General features: G+C 50.1%; 2 protein-coding genes across 15 annotated transcripts; both read right to left on the reverse strand.

Annotated features, from left to right (window-relative positions):
* Window positions 1–1,924: 1,924 nt before the first annotated feature.
* On the reverse strand, window positions 1,925–6,365 carry EBP (EBP cholestenol delta-isomerase). Of its 4 annotated transcripts, none has more exons than XM_060137657.1 (6): window positions 5,947–6,365; window positions 5,524–5,670; window positions 4,684–4,995; window positions 3,283–3,319; window positions 3,027–3,157; window positions 1,925–2,402 (listed from the first exon to the last, which is right to left on the reverse strand). In XM_060137657.1, exons 3-6 carry the CDS (start codon window positions 4,982–4,984, stop codon window positions 2,179–2,181), a joined length of 693 nt encoding a protein of 230 aa, XP_059993640.1. In that variant the 5' UTR covers window positions 4,985–4,995; window positions 5,524–5,670; window positions 5,947–6,365; the 3' UTR covers window positions 1,925–2,178. The 4 variants fall into 4 exon arrangements, with proteins under 4 accessions (XP_059993640.1, XP_059993638.1, XP_059993641.1 ...); XM_060137655.1 differs by having other exon boundaries at window positions 4,684–5,047; window positions 5,947–6,364; XM_060137658.1 differs by lacking the exon at window positions 5,524–5,670.
* A 43-nt stretch (window positions 6,366–6,408) lies between these two features.
* Window positions 6,409–17,592, reverse strand: PORCN (porcupine O-acyltransferase). 11 transcript variants are annotated; one of them, XR_009538454.1, is made up of 16 exons: window positions 16,620–16,733; window positions 15,195–15,956; window positions 14,827–14,870; window positions 14,261–14,442; window positions 14,049–14,179; window positions 13,917–13,934; window positions 12,692–12,706; window positions 12,469–12,594; window positions 12,208–12,308; window positions 11,090–11,166; window positions 10,933–10,996; window positions 10,725–10,810; window positions 9,596–9,706; window positions 8,316–8,535; window positions 8,045–8,208; window positions 6,409–7,455 (listed from the first exon to the last, which is right to left on the reverse strand). XR_009538454.1 is itself a non-coding variant. In XM_060137649.1 (15 exons), exons 2-15 carry the CDS (start codon window positions 16,753–16,755, stop codon window positions 7,354–7,356), a joined length of 1,386 nt encoding a protein of 461 aa, XP_059993632.1. In that variant the 5' UTR covers window positions 16,756–16,792; window positions 17,459–17,592; the 3' UTR covers window positions 6,411–7,353. The 11 variants fall into 11 exon arrangements, 9 of the variants coding, with proteins under 9 accessions (XP_059993632.1, XP_059993635.1, XP_059993633.1 ...); XM_060137649.1 differs by lacking the exons at window positions 8,045–8,208; window positions 8,316–8,535 and adding an exon at window positions 17,459–17,592 and having other exon boundaries at window positions 6,411–7,455; window positions 15,195–15,387; window positions 16,620–16,792; XR_009538455.1 differs by lacking the exon at window positions 8,045–8,208 and having other exon boundaries at window positions 7,342–7,455.
* Window positions 17,593–18,886: the final 1,294 nt, after the last annotated feature.

Raw genomic sequence — 18,886 nt, forward strand, 5'->3', positions numbered from 1 at the left:
GTACCACAAAATGCAAAAAGGCATTCTCCTCACTTTACTGTATAACATCTATATGGTTTGGACAAAATACAGGCTGCCCTTACAAATGTAATTTCTCACAAAGGAGTCCTGTAAGTTACCTGGACTCCAGCTGTTGCTGCAGTATTGTATGGATGCTACCGTTAACGTTACCTTTTTAGAGAAGTCTGCAATTCTAAAACACTTGTGTGGCACTGCTGGATTTTCTGATGGAAACAGGGAGTTTGAAAGTCTGTTTCTCATTAAAATTACCATAGGGTGGAATGAGCAAAACATTAGCCTAGAGCTTGGAGTTTTATCCTGCAGGCCCTGGAGCACAGGTTTTAGATGGGGGTATGATGTGATCAGATGTCCCTGTCTTGGTTGTGGAGAGAGCCCTGGAAGGAAAGATACTGGAAGCAAGGAATTCAAAAAGGAGGTCCTTGCCATAGTGCTGGGGAGAACTTTCTCTTTCATTTGTTCATTGTTCCATTCAACAAAGTGTATGCCAGATAGTCTAAATATATTAATTCCTTTAATCTGCATAAAAACCCTATGAGATAGGTACTATTATTATAAGCATTTTACAGATGAAAGCACTGAATGAAAGGGGAAAACATGCTCTAGACCAAAGCGATAGTAAATGGCACAGAGAGCAGAAGGAAGGTGGGCCTGTGCCTGGTGTGTCTGAGGAAGAACACAGAGGCCAGCATGCCTTAAGTAAACCATGAGGTAAGTGATGGATCTGAGGTGAGAAAGTGAAGCACGGCCTTAACAGTGAGGCATTTGTCAAAAGCTACACTGTAGGCTTGAGCGGAACCAGGATTTAAAATGAAGTCCTGCTCTGCACAGGTTACCTGGAGCCAGTTTCCAGGTATCTGCAGTTTTATTATTCATTCTTTGTCATCTCCTCAAAATTCCTCAAGTACCCATTTGTTTTATGACTGAAGGTCTATGAGGTTAATGACAGAGAGTGCAGGATGAGTGATGGGGGTCTGTAGGGTGAAGAGTATCTGTGGGTACATGACAGGTGGTCTGTGGGGTTGAGTGATAGGATATGGGGTAAGTGATGGAAGATCTGTGGGGTAATTGGGGATCTATAGGGTGAGTGATGGGGTATGTAAGGTAAGTGATGGATTCTGCAGGGTGAGTTATGGGGAGTTTATAGGGTGGTGATAGGGGATCTGTATGGTGAGTGATGAGGCCTATGGGGTAAATGATAGGGGGTTTGTGGGGAGAGTGAGAGGGTTTGTGTGACACATGATAGGGAGTCTATGAGGTGAGTCTTGGAGTTGTACGTGATGGGAGGTCTGTTGGGGCAAGTGATGGGGTCTGTGGTGTGAGTGACAGAGGTCTGTGAGGTGAATGATGGTCTGTCTCTGGAGCAAATGAAAGGCTGTGGGGAGAGTGATGGGTATCTTAGTTGTTAATGATGGAGTATGTGGTGTGAGTGATGGGAAGGTGGTGGAGTGAGTTTTGTGGGGTCTCTGGTGTGAGTGATGGGAAGGTTAGGGTAGTGATGGGGGTCTTTGGAGTAATGAGGGGCCTGTGGAGTTAGTGATGGGGTAGTTGTGGGGTACCTGATCAGGAGACAAGAGGTTGAGTAAACTGAAGAACTTGGATTTGGAAAATTCTCAGCCTATCCATATTGTAAAAAGAGAGGTGTGTTCTGGAGAGAACGCCAAGGGCGTGGGTGGATGATCACGCCTTAAAAGAGCTGACAGGTGTGATTCATGGATCTAATCAGCCATAAGAGGAATCTGTGGGGTCAGTGATGGGGATTTGTGAGGTCATAGATTCAAGGTCTACATGATGATGATGGCAGTCTATGGCTGAGAGAATGATGGTCTGTGGAATGAGTGCTGGAGGGGTCTATGGGGTCAGTCATGGGGCATCTCTGGGGTTAGTCATTAAAGATCTCTCAGCATAGGGTCAAGATCTTTATTTCCTGATTTAAAAAAATTGTCCCCATCACAGACTTCCAAGGTTCTCTTGTACCTTTGTCCCAACAGCTCCTGACAGTAGCTCCACACAGCTCCTTTCTTCCCCCTGTTCACCCATCAGCCTGAGTTTGACAGATCAATTTGATTTGTCCTTCCAACCTGTGAGAGCAAGGATTGGAATCTTCTGGCAGGTGGAGAGTTCCTCAATAGCCAGTGTTCAAGCCCAGTTCATCACTCATTAGTTCTGCTTGCTCTTGGCTTTTGTGGCTTTGGTGTCCAGCATGCTCTGGGCACGAGCAAGTTGCTTTATAGAATCAAGCACGAGGATTCCGGGCAGCATCAGCCACAGGGCGTTCAAGAAGACAAAGTAAAACCAGAAGTAGAGAGGGTGGCCCAGCTCCCCATGCTGGAATCCCTCACGGTGCTCTGTCAGGAAATATAGCACATCCCCGTATATCTGACCTGTGGGAGATAGAAGGGGAAGAAGGAAAGCCTGTAAGGAGGGGGAACAATTCCAAGCCATTTTCCAAGTCATCAGAGCTCAGGATTCCCAAATTCAGAGACCTAAGTGTTCTGCAATCATATGGCTGAGGATTTCAGAAAACAGAAGTGAGATTTCCAGAAATCAGAAGCTGAGACTTTCTGAACTCAGGAGAGTTCGTATCTCTAGAGTTTAAGGAAGCTCAAAATCCTTTCATTCAAGACATCTCAGGATTCCAGGACTAGAGAGAACTCACATTTCCAGAAAGTTAACAAAGTAAGAACATAAGAGGACTGAATCTCAGATGAAGGAAACTCAGAATCTTGCTCCTGGAGGATCCGGGGGCCTCCCACCATCATGGGTCACCTCATGTAACCGTAACCTTCATGGGAGACTTTGTGATGGAGTGGGAGGAGAAATGAACCCTCCTCACTTGAGAATGCAGGCCAAGAGGGGCATGGCTGTTCCAGAACCTCAGGGAGTTTGTCATTCAGTCTGACTCAGCCCTGGATGGGCACATTGAGAGGTCCCACCTGCAGGGATGCCCCCACGTCTGTGGATCCCCCATCAAGCCCTCAAGCACCCAGTGTGGGCCCTCTCCTCACCCACAGAGACCACAAGCTGTAGGACAAAGCGGAGGGGCTGCTGGCGGAGAAAGGCGATCACCACCCATAGGCTGAGTGGTCCCCACAAGCAAGCTGTGATGGTCTCCATGCATATCATGAAGCTATCATTCCTGCAAGAGAAAGGATTGGGGGGCACTGGCATCACTGTGCTCTCCCCACAAGGCACCCCATTAGTGGTCCCTGACTCACCACCCCTCCAAAACACAGGTCTCCCTTGACAGAGGCAAACACTTACAGGATGTATCGGCTGTCTCCCTTGGCATACTCTTTCCCTGAAGAAGACGAGAGACATACATGAAGAATATCATCAGGAAAAGGAACTCAGACTAACTTCCCCATGCCTCAGTTTCCTCATCTGTGAAATGGGGTAGTTGTTTGGACTCTAGGGTTAATATATGTATACAAGATAATGTGTGCAAACCTGGCACAGAACAATAAGTGTTGCTGTGATTGTCTGGTATTCAATAAATGTTTGTGGAGTAAAATGAGGCAGGTGTAAATGATGGAGTGAGGGACGTAGCCAATGAGTGAGTGACAGCGAGAGAGAGAGAGAGAGAGAGAGAGAGAGAGAGACAGAGAGAGAGAGAGAGAGAGAGAGAAGGTGAACAGATGAGTAAATGAAAGAGTGAGAAGAGAATCAAGAAAAAGACAGATCACCCAATGTAAAAATAGGAGACTGGAATAGGCTTTTCACAAAAGAGGATTTCCAAATGGTCAGTAAACACATGAAAGCTACTCAAACTTTTGTTAGTCATTAAGGGAAAGCCAATTAAAACCATAATGAGATATCACTCACATCCACTGGAAGGACTAAAATTTAAGAAACACCTGACCATACCAAGTGTCAGTGAGGATGTGGGAAACTAGAACTCTCATATACTGCCGGTGGGAATATAAAATGGCGCAGCCATTTTTAAAATTTTTTTGGTGCAGCCATTCTTGAAAAGTTTGGCAGTTTTTCATAAAGGTAAACACACATCTACCATGTGACCCAGCCATTCCACTCCTCCATATTTACCCTAGAGAAATGAAAGCAGATCTCCACACAGAGACTTGCAGAAGAATGTTCTACCAGATTTATTCTTGAGGCCAAAAAGGAGTATTGTTTGTAACAGCAAAATATTGGTGGAAAATGCTATCAGTACTGGAAAAGTCAAATAGTTCTGTAAGTGTCCTCATTTAAAAAAAGCAAAGTTCAGAAGTGTATATAGCATGTTACCATTTACACAAAAGAAAAAATAAAAATGATGATGATGATGATAATAAGTAATATGGCATCTACTATCTGCCAAACACTGTTCTAAGTGTCTTACATATATTTGGATATGACTTATTATCCCTCTTTTATAATTGAGCAAACTGAGGCTTATGTGTGTTAATTTATGTGTAAAACCCTGAAAAGAAACATATGCAATTATTTGGGGAAACTTGGTGGATAGAACGCAGATTTTCACCGCATACCTCTTTAAATTGTTTAGTTTTGGATCCATGTGAATATATATGCAACAAAAAGTTAAATAAATTTAAAAATTTTATTTAAAATGAATGGAAAAGAGTTGGTGGGTGGGTAAACATCTAAGCCAATCCCTGCCCAGGAAATTCCCTTCCACAGCACACTGAAGAACTCAGGACTCACAGAGTTGAGACAAGATGGCTTGGTCTCCGAGAAGGTCCTCGTGGTAGAGGCTGAACCAGCCCTCAATCACCAAGTGAATGAACCCACACACTGCAAACCAGCACAGGGACAGTCTCCGCCAAGTCCCCAGTGGGATGACCGCAGCATGACCTGACAACAGCCATGTGGTCACAACTAAGACCCCAGAGATGGAGAAGAGGCCAGCCAGGAGATGCCAGGTGGGGCAGTCATTAGGCACAAAGTTGTCCAGCCTCAGGTGCCGAGGCCAGTATGGGTGCACGGGGCTGGCATTGGTGGTCATGTCTTTGTAGGCTGATGGAGGTGTGTGGATATGTAGAAAGGAGAATAAAAGGAAAGGAAAAACCTGAACAAATAGAGAGCACAGAATGAGATCATAAAATCAAATCCAAATAGTTTATTATGACAAGAAATGTAAATGGACTCAATTAACCAATTAATACAGACATGATTAAAATAATCTAATTATTTACTGTTTTAAAAAACATGACTATAAGGCCACAGAAAGACTGAAAGCTTGTTCCAGCCCTCCGGGAGCCATAGGATGCGGTAGATACAGGAACTAGAACAGGTCCCAGCCCTCATTGGTCAGTTTGCTGGGGAAGATAGGAACCAGGCCCAGTCTCTGACCTCATTGGTCACAGTCTGGTGGGCAGACACAAGAATCATACTAGGTCCCAGCCCTCATTGGTCACGCTTTGGTGGGGGAGCCACCTGATCCCCGCCCTCAGGGGTCACAGTCGGCTGGGGGAGACACAACGACCAGGTAAGGTCCCATTTGCAGGGGTCACTGTCTTGCATCATGCAACGGAAAGCTATTACCCTCCCCGTAGTCCTGGAAACTGCAGGACAGAAGAGAGACTAATCAGAACGACGACCCTCAGGTTCAGTGTGTGGGATCGCCCGACTCCTCCCGAAATTGCGCAGCCTGCGGCTAACCTGCAACAAAGAGGAGCCTTGCGCGGGGCGCTAAAGAGAAAAAGGAGGGTCAAATACAGAGACCACCAATCAGAACTAGAACCCGCTAGTTCAGCTGCCCAATGAGAAGGCGGATCTTCTGTCGTCCGGACGACCGCGCGGTAGCCGGGGGTCCTGCGCAGGCGCGTGGGGGTGGCGGGGGGGTGGGTGGGACGGCGCGGGGTGGGGGGGGGAAAGGGTAGGGTCTTGCGCAGGCACGCCGAGGGCTGGCCGTTTTGCAATTGAGAACTAAGGGATGGAGTGGCAGGCCAGGCGGAGGGAACTCACCCAGCAGCGCGGCTGCAGCGGCCTCTCCCACCGGCTCCGGGGTCTCTCTAGGATCGCTCGCTGGCTCCGAAATATCCCTAGTTCAAACCCAACCCCTCACAGGTTCCGCCTTACGGAACTGGCCAATGGAGGGGCTGGGAAGAGGCCACTGCCGCTCCCAACCAATAGTAATTCTCTGTGCCGCCGACCCCGCCCTCACGCGTTGGTACCATTTTCGCTGTTGGTTGCGACCCAGTCAGGCGTGGAAGAGGCTGGGAGGGCCAAGGTTGGTGGGCGTTTTCGGCGGAAGCCAACCTGCAGCGAGTCGCGGCTTCAGTTTCCTATCCCCTTATAAATCACATCGGAAATCGGGTGTTTCTGTGCTGTTGCATCAGCATTGCGTTGTGTCCTCTCACCTTTGCCCTCATTTTCAAAGGCAGAGCAACGAAATCTTTTCCTAGACCAACCTTCAATCCTAATCCCCGAATGGGCAAGGAAACTGTTAATACAACAGACAGATCAATACTACACGCTGCCTCTGCCTCTCCCTCAGGCCATCTTCACCTCTCCTGACTTCAAGTCAGAAGAACCAATCAAAACCCAGGCCCTTCAGCCTTGTTGGCCAATTGGCATGGAGACCCTCAATCTCCCCCTGCCAACTCTAAAGAACCAATCAGGACTCCATAACTCTAACCCAGTGGGCGCCCAGACTAAGTCAGTATCCAGATCCAACCCAGGCCTCCTATCCAATTAGAACCCACAGCCCTCAGTCCTAAGGACCAATAAGCATCAACTCTTCATCAGTCTTTCCCTCCTCTGTCCCAGTCAGGGCAACCAAACCGAATGGGGATCCCTCAGTTTTTCTAGCCAATTAGTATCAGGCCTCCCCTACATCCAAGTATCCAATCTGTCCTGGCCCCACTCAAATCAAGCAGTGCTATCCTCAGGCTCATCATCCAATCATGAATGATAATAAACCATGAACCAATCACAACCTCCCTCTTCACGGTTTCTAGCTTCCAAACCTTTATCCATGCTGTGCCCCCTTCCTCACTCACTTCTATTCCCCACTGAGCAGTGAAGAGCGAGCCTTTTGTATACTTCCTACTTTTATTTGATAATAACAAACTGTATATAAAAAGGGTCAAGGAAGGCGGGGAGGCCCTGGATCTCCCCCTCTCTGCTTCCCCAAGCATCCCCCGCCCCTAGGCCCCAGCAGGGACCACTCCCTTCCCGCCTTGTGGTGGGGTGGGGATTGACAGGCATGGAAATGGTTTTGTGTGTGTGTGTGTGTGTGTGTATGGGTGTTGGGGGGTCAAGGATGGAGAGAGGGTCAAGAATTAGAGAGAGGGCCTTCCCTCATCCCCCATCAGAGCTGGCACCCTGAGGAGGGGTCTTGAGAGAGTTGTGAGGGTCCACAGATGTGCCTCAGCCTATGAGACGGTAGAAGATCCAGCATCCAAAAGTGACCCAGTGACTGGCCCAGCTGAGCTCTGACCATTTGTGGACAGTGTATGCCATGCCGTAGCCCTGTGGGAGAGAAAGCGGTGATGGTCGGTCCCACTCAGCAAGAACAAAGAAGGTCTCAGGAAAACCTACCCTTTGCTCAAGGACGTTTCTGTGACTCCACTGCAGCCCTGAGTGAGGCCCCAGAGAAGAGATTGGGTACATATGAAAGGTAGGCATATTTAGTTTTTTTCTTTTGTATTTTCTTCTCTTTCAAAAATTTAAAAAACAAGACAAGGCAATCCCACTCTCTGACCTGTACTCTCCCGTATATATAAAGAGCTCCTAGAAATTCACTTTTTAAAAAGACAAAAATTAGCAAAGGAGGTGAGTAGGCCATTTTCAGTAAAGGAAAAAAAAACCCAAATGGCTCTTAAATATACGAAAAAATACTCAGCCTCACTCATCATCTTCCTCCACTCAAACTGGCAAACATATCCATGAGGTCTGAGAGGCACTCTGTTGTCGGGGTGTCAAGCACGATCACATACTGCTGGTGGGAGGGCAAAAAGGTAACTTCTCCATTGCTGTCAAGACTAGATCCTACAGCTCTGTCTGCACCTATGTGAATCCACATGGATGTGAGGGTATTACTTGCTGCAGCACCACTTACCATAGGAAAAGAGTGGGAATCACCTGGGTGTCCACCAATAAGGGACAAACTACATTGTGTCACAATGGAAAAAATGAACGAGGACACTCTATGTCTTCATGTGGAAGGTTTTCAGGAATTATGTGAAAAAAGCAACATGCAGCACAGTGTCATTCGTGTGTTACCTTTAGGGTAAAAAGCAGGGGGGAGGGAATTAAAATATATTTTTATATCTGCTTATTATGCTTCAATTTTAGAAGGATAGTTTAATAAAATGAATAAAAGTGGTTACCTGTAAGAGGGTGGGGGTAAGACGGCAGGAATAAGACTCTCCCCTGAATATCTTGAATACTGTTTGGTTTTTCAACCACGTGATATGCATTAACTTTTTTTTTTTTTTTTTTTGGTCATGCCTCGTGGCTTGAGGGATCTTAGTTCCCCGACTAGGGATTGAACCCTGGCCCCCGCAGTGAAAGCGCCAAGTCCTAACCACTGGACAGCCAGGGAATTTCCTTAAATTTTTAATTGAAAATAAAACTTTATATTATTTTATATTTTGTCATTAAAAACAATTTTTAATTTTTTATTCAGGTTGAATGTGCAAAATCTGGGTTTTGCTTCTTTTTAAATAAAATTTTTGTTTTATTTTTATTAAAACTTTAAAAATAGTTAATGCAGGGTATTCCCTGGCCGTCCAGTGGTTAGGACTCGGCGCTTTCACTGCGGGGGCCAGGGTTCAATCCCTGGTCGGGGAACTAAGATCCCGAAAGCCGCCTGGAATGGCCAAAAAAAAAAAAAAAAGAAAAAAAATGAGCTGAAAGAGAAGCTAAACCGGGATCCTGCTAGTGCCATATGAATAAACATTATTTTGAAATTGTTTTTCATTTAAAAAGGAGTAAAACCTGGAACGTGCACACTCCACCTGCATAAAACTAGTATATGCATTTTAATATACACTATTTTTTTTTTTTTTTTGCGGTACGCGGGCCTCTCACTGTTGTGGCCTCTCCTGTTGCGGAGCACAGGCTCCGGACGCGCAGGCTCAGCAGCCATGGCTCATGGGCCCAGCCGCTCCGCGGCATGTGGGATCTTCCCGGACCGGGGCACAAACCCGTGTCCCCTGCATCGGCAGGTGGACTCTCAATCACTGCACCACCAGGGAATCCCAACATACACTTTTTAAGTAGAATCCAGGATTTGCACAATCAATGTAAGTAAAACTATTTTTTTAACAAATTAAATAAAGAAATCTTGTGAATTCTACCTAAATAAAAATATGATGAAATAATTAACTTTTAAAAAAGTAAAACCTGGATTTTGCACTCCATCTCTAGAAAATAAATTTTATAAGTAAAATAAATGTATTTTGCACACTTCACCCAAGTAAAAGACCCAACAGTATGAATCAACCAGAGGGACAAGGGGACAGAAGGACGGTAGAGCAGTGGCTACACAAGCTGGAGACAGATGACACAAGGTTCCCATGCCTTGGCCTCCCCACCTTTGTCCTCATGGTTCCCATGAATAGGTAGCATATCCCTGGGTAACCCTGAGCCCAGGGCCCCACCTCACCTGCTCCTCTGTGGTGTCGTCCACATCAACATCGAACAGGGAGCCCAGGTAGGCCAGGTGGAAGATGGCCAGGGCCCCAAAGAGCAGGTTTAAGGCTCGCACCCCCAGGCCCTGTGGGGGACAGATGGATATGCTTGGCAGCTGGACCTAATCACCATCCCCCAGCCCCACTTGGGCAGGGGCACACAGGGAAATGCACAAGGCACAGGAATGAGGATGTCCAGGGCACCCACCCCCAGGGTAGGAAAGAGATGGTTCTGATCCTCCTATGGGAGCTCAAGGGGTATCCAAGGATGAGGGTACTGTTAGCATGAGAGCGTCCAGGTTGGGGGAGATGTGAGTATTCAGGCAGAGGAGGAAAAATGGTGGGTAGGGCTTTGAGTTGGGGGTTTATGGTGATAAACATTGGTTGTCGGGTGGGAGGAAAATCTGAAATTCTCCATACTTCTTGTTGCAAAAAGAATGAGAAAAAAACTCAAACGAAAGCAAATCCCCACTGTGACCTACAGGGCCCACCTCTCCCTGTCTCACTCACTCTGCTCAAGCCATACCGGCCTCCTCGCTGTTCCTCAAATATTCCAGGCGCTCTCCCATCTCAGGGCCTTTACACTGTTGTTGACTTTGCCTGGAATGCTTCCCTCCCTCACCTCCTTCAGTTAAAGAACTCAAAAGTCACCTCCCCATTTAAACTTGAAACCACTCAGCCCCTGATACTTCCCTTTCTCTTTCTCTTATGTATTTTCTCCTTGGCACTAATCACAGTCTAACAAACTATTATACTTTACTTATTTTTTATTTACTGTCTTCCCTGTTAAAATGTTTGTCCCAGAGGGCTGGGACTTTGGTCTGTTTTGTTCACCACTGTGTCTCCAGCACCTTGAACAATGCCTGATACCAGCAGGTGCTCAACAGATGTTCACTGGGGAAAATAAACGCTAGGTGGGTATATAGCAGTTGCTTGATAAATGTTCGTTAGATAAATGGATGCCAGTGAATAGAGATGAGGTTATGGGGGTGGATCGGGCACTGGAAGAGGAAGCTGGGCACCTTGAGACAGATATAAGATGGAGACAGAAGTAATTTTTGAGGGGGAGAGTTGGACAAAAGGCTGCCTAGGCTGAACCCTCACCAAGCGATGCTGGTGTGAACATTCTGCTGGGCACCGTTTCGACAAGATGCAGGCACTGAGGATCCGAGCCAGGCGCTTTCGGAGGACTAGGGCAGATGCGGGGTGGGGGGGGGGCAGAGGTAAGGGCGTCAGGTTAGCCTCAGGGGACAGTGGTTCCAGCCCGCCACCAACCTTCCATCCCATCTACTGGGCTGGGTTCCGCCCTCACCGTGCTCCACATAAGTGATAAACGCCAGGGACAGCAGCACCGCAGCCAGGTGGAAGCTGAAGCCCTGGGGTGGGGGTGGGGGGCAATGAGGTGAGTGAGGAGGAGGCCCTACCACCCCCATCCAGCTACCACCCTGGTCCCGCTCCGCCCTGCTCACGTGCAGGAGGGCGCTGGCTGCATAGGTGACCAGCACAGCTGAGAAGGTCCCCAGGCGGAGAGCATTCTTGAAAACATCTGCAGGGGGGAGATGTGGGGCAAGTGTCTCCTGAGATTCCCCCCTGCCCTTCCTGGAGGGCCATAGGGCAGGGTGAGGATACCCACAACCTCTTGGGGCCCCCAGGATGAAGTCTCTTTATAATGGCCTCCAACTTCACATTGTCTAAAAGTTAGCTCCTGATCTTCCCTCCCAACCTGCTCCTCCTATAGTCTTTCCCAAGTGCAGCCAGTGTCAACTACACCCTTCCAGTTCCTCAGGACAAAAGCCTCACTATCACCCTTGATCTGCCCCCCACCCCCAACGCCCATAACCAAACTCAGCAAATCCTGTCAGTTCTATCTTCAGAGTTTATCCAGAATCTGACCTCTCCTCCCCATTTCCACTCTGCCCTCCCCGACTCCCTGTCTGTCCTCACAGTAGCCAGAGGGTCCTGGTACAACCTAAGTCAGCCCATGGCCCTCCTCTGCTCAGAACCCTGCTCTGAGATCTCTCTCAGAGAAAAAGCCAAAGTCCTCCCCGTGGCCAGAGAGGCCCTACAGAACCAGGCCCTGTCACCTCTCCGAACTCACCTCCTGCCACTGGTCCCCTCGCTCACTCTGATCCCACCACACTGGTCTCCTCACTGTTTTTCAAATGTGCCAGATATGCTCCTGCCTCAGGGCCTTTGCACTTGCTGTTCCTTCCATGTGTTAAATTCCTCCCCTACATGTTTGCATTGATTGCTCTCTCACCTCCTTCAGGTCTTTGCTCAAACGTTAGCTCCTCAGTGAGACTTGCTCTGGATGATGTATTTAAAATTGCATCCACCCCTACTCACACACTCCTAAGACTCCCAGGTCATCTTTACCTGCTTTCTTTATTTTTTACCATAGCACTTACCACTACCTGAACTATTGTGTATTTTCTTTTTATTATACTGCTACCCCCACAAAAATGTCAACTCCACAAGGGCAGGAATTTGGGAGATTTTTTGGTCCCTACTATCTTCAGCTTGTTGTATGAATGTGTGAAAGGGGTGTGGGTTGAGGACTGCCAACTCTCTTGGAGTGGTGACTCACAGTTATTTAGCCAATAAGACATGGGCAGGTTCCAGCTTGTGACAACTTCCACCATGGACCGGGGCAGCTCCACGTTCAGTGGCTTAGAGACCGTCAGGTCCCTATGGGCAAAAGAGACACGCAAACTCATTTGGGATTTCAACCCACCTGATGGCCACACTTTTGTTCTTGGCTGTTCCCTCCCCCAGGAACACCCCCCTCCTCCCTGCAGCTCCTCTAGGCAGCACCCTGTGGGAGATGGGGCTCCCCAGCCCTCCCCACCATTCCAGGTGATCCTTCTCCTCGGTGAAGCCAGCCCCTGCCAACGTGGCCGTGGCCTCGGACAGAAAGCCCACAAAATAGTTGCTGAAGTGGAAGGAGACAGCACTCTCATAGGCTCGCAGCCACCTGCGGGAAAGGAGCCAGGGAGAGAGAGGCATCACGCCCAGGCCCCAGCGTGACACCCCACCATGTGCCAGCATCCCTGGCCCCTCTGTAGACTCACCTTACCATGGTGCCCCTAGGGGTCAGGAAGGCAGCAGAGAAGAAAGGAAAGAGAGTCAGAGAGGCCCTGGAGGCTGGCCCGAGTTGTTCATCAACAAGACAGACAAATATGGCGGCAAAAGAGGTGCGCTGTGATAGTCCCACACATCTATCCATCCGTACACCATCAGTTAGTTTCAGGCAGCTCAAATGGATGTGTGAGCTGCCCTATAATATGACACGGTCCCGCAGCTTCACGTGGCCAGACATCCAGACCCAGGGACTGTTAGAGGCTGACCTCACAGCCACATGGCCAGACACACATACTATCAGACTCCAAGCTCTCTGACCTGATTCGGTGACCATAAGATACCCGGAAGTCCTTTAGTTAGGCACAGAGACCATCAAGCACCCTGTTACGCATGCACACACAATTCTGTACTCAGAGAGTCATCCTGTCAGTTGTACAGTCAGACACGGTCAAAGACAAGCAGCGTCTTACACTGGAAAAAGCATAGGTTCTGGATTCAGGCCTGGGATTAGTGCCTGGCTGCTTAGTTGGGTGACACTGGGCAAGTCATTCCACCCTTCAGAGCCTCATTCAGCATCAGACACAATCAGCGGCCAGTGAGTAGGGGAGAAGGTCATACAGTCAAATAGCTGGATGAAATCCTAGTCACACCCGGGGTGGAAGGCCGGTTCTGCCCCTCAGCTAGACAATACCAAGGAGCCAGAGAAGGCAGACCCACAGGCAGAATCCATCACAGACATGCGCACGACACGCGACAGTCAGACCCATTCCCAGCCAGGGTTACAGACAAGCCAGATTTATCCTATCCAGTGACAGCCACATACTCCCATCATGGACAACCGCCCAGCCAGACAGCCAGAACTCCAGTCCCACACCCTGGCTGATAGGTAAACAACCTATACAAACCCCTAGCTAGAGTCACAGACAGGTCAGTGTCACCAACCAACACATACTTGTGGCACTGCAGTCACATAACTTGCTTCTGATGGTGAAATAGCAGAACAGACGGACAGCCAGGCACAGTATGTGACGGAGTATCCATTGTACACGGAGTCATAGGGCCAATCTTGGTCAAACCACAGCCACAGACACTCCGTCTCTGTCTAGTCACCGGGTGGATGGTCAGACAGTCTCAGACTCACAGAACCAATCAGTCACAGACTGTGCACCCACCCCCATTCAGCCCCACTCGCCCTCAGCACCTGCCCTCATTTACCTGGCTTTGCGTTTCTTGCTGTAGTAACAGAAGACAGACAGAAGCATTAAGAGACAACTCAGAGCTGGGGAGACCCCAGGTCCCTCCCCAACCCCCTCACTGCTGGGCAGAGGCCTCGAAGGCTGTGCTCACTTGCGAAGGAGGCGGTCACCATCAAGGGGGATGAAGTACGGGAAGAGGTAGGGGCCCACACAGGTGGACAGCACAAGGCACAGCAGGGCCAGCGCCAGACTCCGGGCCACCTTCTGCAGCCATCGGCGGCTCTGTGGGGATCAAGGCTCCATGAACACTGCCGCATGGTGGCTTCCCATGGTCCCTGCCCACCTGTCCACCCAGGACCTCACCAGCGGGCGGCCTTGGACGGCCTGTAGGTAGCTGTGGAAGGATATCCAGGGCCCAAAGACGATGGTGCCCACGAAGTAGAGGTAGCCCATGAACTCCACGGGCGAGGGCACTGCACCCACCTCACCCCGGTCCAGGTCGAAGCCCAGAGACACCGCCTTCATGGCCACAATCATCTGGGCCCCTAGGTGTGGTGCCCATGGTCAAGTGGATGAGCAGAGAGCAGGTCATCATGGGGTACGGGGAACACCAGGTGAGAGGTGGTAAGAAAGAAGAGCAAGTGTGGAGAGGTGGGCATGGGGCCAGACAGGCAGCTGAGCAGGTAGGCCCAGGACTGGCAGATGTCTTGACTCAAGAGAGTCAGGCATGGACATGAGATGGGACAGACAGATGGGGAAGAGACACGGTAGAGAGAAACACAGATGTAACGGGAATCTAAGGGCTGCGTGTCCAGTGGGCTAGGCAGATGAGGGAGAAAAGCGGGGAAGGAAAGACAGGGTGGGGGGAGTTAGGAGATGTGGAGTGGTGCTGGAGGGCTGGGGCAGGGGAGAGGGCCAGGGCTGCCTACCTCTCATCTTGTGCCATGTCACGGTGTCCACCATGTGCATCTCACTGAGGAAAAAGGTGGTGGTCTTGGCCCTGTGACTCCTCTGGCCTCAGATACCACAAAGGGGGGAAACCAAGGTGCAGAGAGGGTATACCCTTCCCTGCCCTGCACAACCTCATGGAGGAATAGTTCTCCAGGGCTCCCTCCTCCAGGGGGAGCTCAAGTCCAGCCTGTTCTGTGTAGCCTTCGGAAAGAACAAGTCTCCCAGATTTCCATCCCCTCCAGAAACACCCCACGTCCTCCCTGTCCTGGACAGCCTCAGGAGGGGCGGCCTGGGGATCCCCCCGCCCTTCTGCGGACAGCGTGGGGATGAGGACATACACCCATACCCCATGAGTAGGTAGATGAGGATGGTGACGGAGAGGAAGACGCCGCGATGGGAGGAATGTCGGCAGAGGAACAGCACGAGGTAGCACAGGAGGCTGAGCAGTACGACCCAAACCATGTGCAGCTGGAAGAAGTGGTAGAGGCTGAAGAACCCGCCTGCCACGGTGCTTGCATGCTTCAGGTAGGATGGCAACCCTTTGGGTGAGAGAAAGAGAGGACAAGAAAGGGAATTAGAGCAGGGCTGGTAGAAGGGCAGCCTAGGCAGAGGACGTAGCTCAGGCAAAGGCTTAGAGGTTGGAACATGGTGGGATTGCAGGGGGCCCAAAGCAGGTGTTGGGGAGCTGGGGAGGTGGCAGGGCTTGGGTTTAAAGAAAAGAGACATCTATAAAGGTCACTTTGGGAATCCTGGAGGAAATTTGAATAACTTATATTGAATAATATTATGGCATCAAGATTAAATTTCCTGAGGGGTGATGGTTGAGGCTCTGGCTGTGGGGGGAAGATGTCTTTGTTCTTGGGGGACACACGCAAGAGGATTTGGGATGAAGTGTCAGCATGTTATTCAAGTGATTCAGGAAGATGATAGATAGATAGATAGGCAGATGGACGGATGGATAGGTAGGTAGATAGATAGGTAGATAGAGCAAGCTAATGTGGCAAGATGTTGACAGTTGGAGAATCAGGTGATGCATATATGGGTGTTCATTGTCCTATTCTTTCAACTTAGCTTTTCAGTAACTTTGAAACTTTTCAAAGTGATAAACCTGGGGAAAAAATAAAACATCCATTTAAAATAAAAGAACAAGAAAAAAGAAAGTGTAGAACTTCTGAATCTCAGATTTCCAAAATTCTCAGCATCCCATGGGGATCTCGGGCACTTGGGATCTCGTTGTTCGGATATAGGCTTGCCACGATTTGTGGAAACATTCCAGAATCCTAGAATCCAGAGATTTTATCATGCCTTGATTCCAGAAATCCAGAATGCCAGCATTTTGGAAGCCTGGAATGTGAGAATTTCAACTTGTCAGAATCCCCAAACCCCATAACACGGCACTTTGGGATACATGGTACTTTCCATAACCCTGTGACATCAGCATTTCAGAATCTTATAACCTTGGGATGTAGGCATTTCAGGATCCCAAGATTCAAGAACCTCAGCTTTCAACAGTCCCAGAACCCAGGGATACGGAAAGGTATGGCTTGGCATGGCAGGATGTGGCTTGGTGTGGTGTAGCATGGGGTGGCTGGGTTAGTGGGACGTGGTGTGGTAGAATGGCACTTAGCCTGGTGGGCTGTGGTAGGCTGGACGTGTACGAGCCTGGCTTGGCTTGGCAAGATGTGGCAGGATAAAGTGGGGCTTGGTACGGATGAACGTGGCAGGTGTGATTTGGCCTGGCGTGGTGGCCCATGGTGTGGCAGGCACTTACCAAGCCTCCACAGGAGGCGGCAGGCGAGGCAGATGGCAAGGAGCAGCCAGATCTGGTCAAGGCCCTGCTGGGCAGTAGGCAGGAGACAGCCCTGCAGCAGCTGCTGGAAAAATTCCTGGCGGCTGAAGGTGGCCATTGTGGACCCCCACGGATGGATGGACTGATGGATAGACCTGCCAAAGGGGGGACATAGAAGGAGCTTAGTTGGGATGTCCACGGGGCAGACGATGCTCAAGAGATGGACTTGAGCACTCAGATTTCAGTCTGGGGCTGTCCAACCCTTGTAGAGACAGGGTACTGGGGGGCTGAGGGAGGGTGTGAGTGTCAGGTACATCAGATTGAGCCGCCAGCTGTGTGTGTGGGGGTGTTCTGGGTGCACACACACAGCCCATGACCTGCGGTGAATGAAGGACCTGTGTTTCTTGTATGCTGGGAAGAGTCCGGGTCCGATAGTGATTGAATGGTGTACATTGTAGGCCTGTATATCAAATTGGGGGGCTCCCTGGTTTCCGAGGTAGAGTCACTCAGTGTGGAGGGCAGAGAGGGAGATCCTGTGACACTTGGGGGCCGTGTGCATCTCTCCTTGAACGGCTGTGGGGGGTGTCCTGTATCCCCCGCGCGCCCCATCCCACCCCCACCCGGCCTCTCGCGGCCGCCAACAAAGCCCTGCCCAGGCCCGGGGGCTGCAGGGAGGTGGAGGTGGTGGAAAGGGACACAGCAGAAGGGAGAGTTGGAAAGGTGATGGAGAGGGGGCCCTAGCACACGCGCTGCAGACCCGCAAGGGGAGGCCGGCTCAGGATGCGAGCGGGAGAGCCGCACGTGCACTACCGGCGACCTACCTGGCAGTAAGAAAGCTGCGGTCCAGGGGGCCGGGGACGTACAGCCGCCGCCACCGTCGCCGCCTCCTCCGGGCAGCCTCCCCCGCAGGCCGCAAGGCCGGGACCAGCTGCGGCTCCCAGGGCAGCGCGGAGAGCGGGCCCTTTAAATCCCGGGGAGGCCCGGCCGGCCCGCTCGGCCAATAAGAGGACAGGAGCGGGGCGGGGACGGAGGAGGAGGGGAGCGGGAGGATTGAGGGAAGGAGGAGCGGGAGGTTGAGAGGAGCCGGGCGCGGGAGGACGTCGGCGCGTGGAACGTTGGATCCCGCACCTTTCCGACCTCTTGGTGTGCCAGTCCCTGAAGGGTCGCGTCGGGAGGTCTTCTGGCCGTCCAAGAACAAACTGTCCAAACGCCAAATTCCTAATCCTTGGAAGCCGAGATGGGAAAGATGGGGGAGGGAGGAGAGAAAGTCCGTTTCCCCAGCCATCAGCCTCGCCCCCGAAACTGCCCACCCGCGCACGTCTTCGTGTCACTGTTGTGCCCCCTTTTCACAGATGGGAAAATAAACCGAGGTCTCTCCTTTCCCATCCTTTGAAGGAGCTATGGGAATTTCCAACCCTCTCCAGCACCAGGGACCGGCCAGAAACACCAGTACTGACTGTCACCTAGGAGCAAGAATTAGGCGCCTGTGCTTTCCCCTAGAGACTCCTTCCGGAGGCTAGTACGGAGCACCGATTGGGAGCATTTATAAAGCACTTACAGCGTCCCCAACAATGGTTTGTATTGGGCCCTATCTGCACCAACTCTGAGGATTTATGCAGCACTTGCTGTCTGCCTACCCTGCAGTGTCTGGACACTCCGCTCTGTCCCTAGGCTGATGAAGGGCCTTTTTCCAAAGGAGCATTTATTGGGCACGGACTGCATACTTACTTAGCTATCAGGTGGAAGGGAGAAGGAAGCCAAGGTCAAGCTGGACCCCACCCTGACCTGAGGAGCTAAGGAAAACAGGTTCTAATCAGATTAATGCCTGCCTGTATGGAGCTGGGCAAGCCATGCCCACTCCCCGGGCTTCAGTGTCCCTTTCTGTTAAACAAAAGAGTGGGATTAGCAGTTCTTTGCTTGGAAATACCAATGGCAATTGAAGAGAAATGCATGTCTCCTCTCTTTAAAAAAATGTTAACATGAAGTTAGATGGAGTTTTACCTCATAAATGAATATGCATATATTACAAATGAAAAATATTTAACAGTTGACCCTTGAACAACGCAGGTTTGAACTGCACAATCCACTGATAGGTGGATACTTTTCAATAGTAAATACTACGGTACTACACAGTCCTTGTTTGGTTGATTCCTGGGATGCAGAGGAACTGTGGGTATGGAGGGCCGGCTATGAATTATACACGGATTGAGACCCTCCCCAGTTGTTCATGGTCAACTGTAATGGGTAAT

The sequence above is a fragment of the Lagenorhynchus albirostris genome, chromosome X, assembly GCF_949774975.1.
Source record: "Lagenorhynchus albirostris chromosome X, mLagAlb1.1, whole genome shotgun sequence".
Classification (NCBI taxonomy): domain Eukaryota; kingdom Metazoa; phylum Chordata; class Mammalia; order Artiodactyla; family Delphinidae; genus Lagenorhynchus; species Lagenorhynchus albirostris.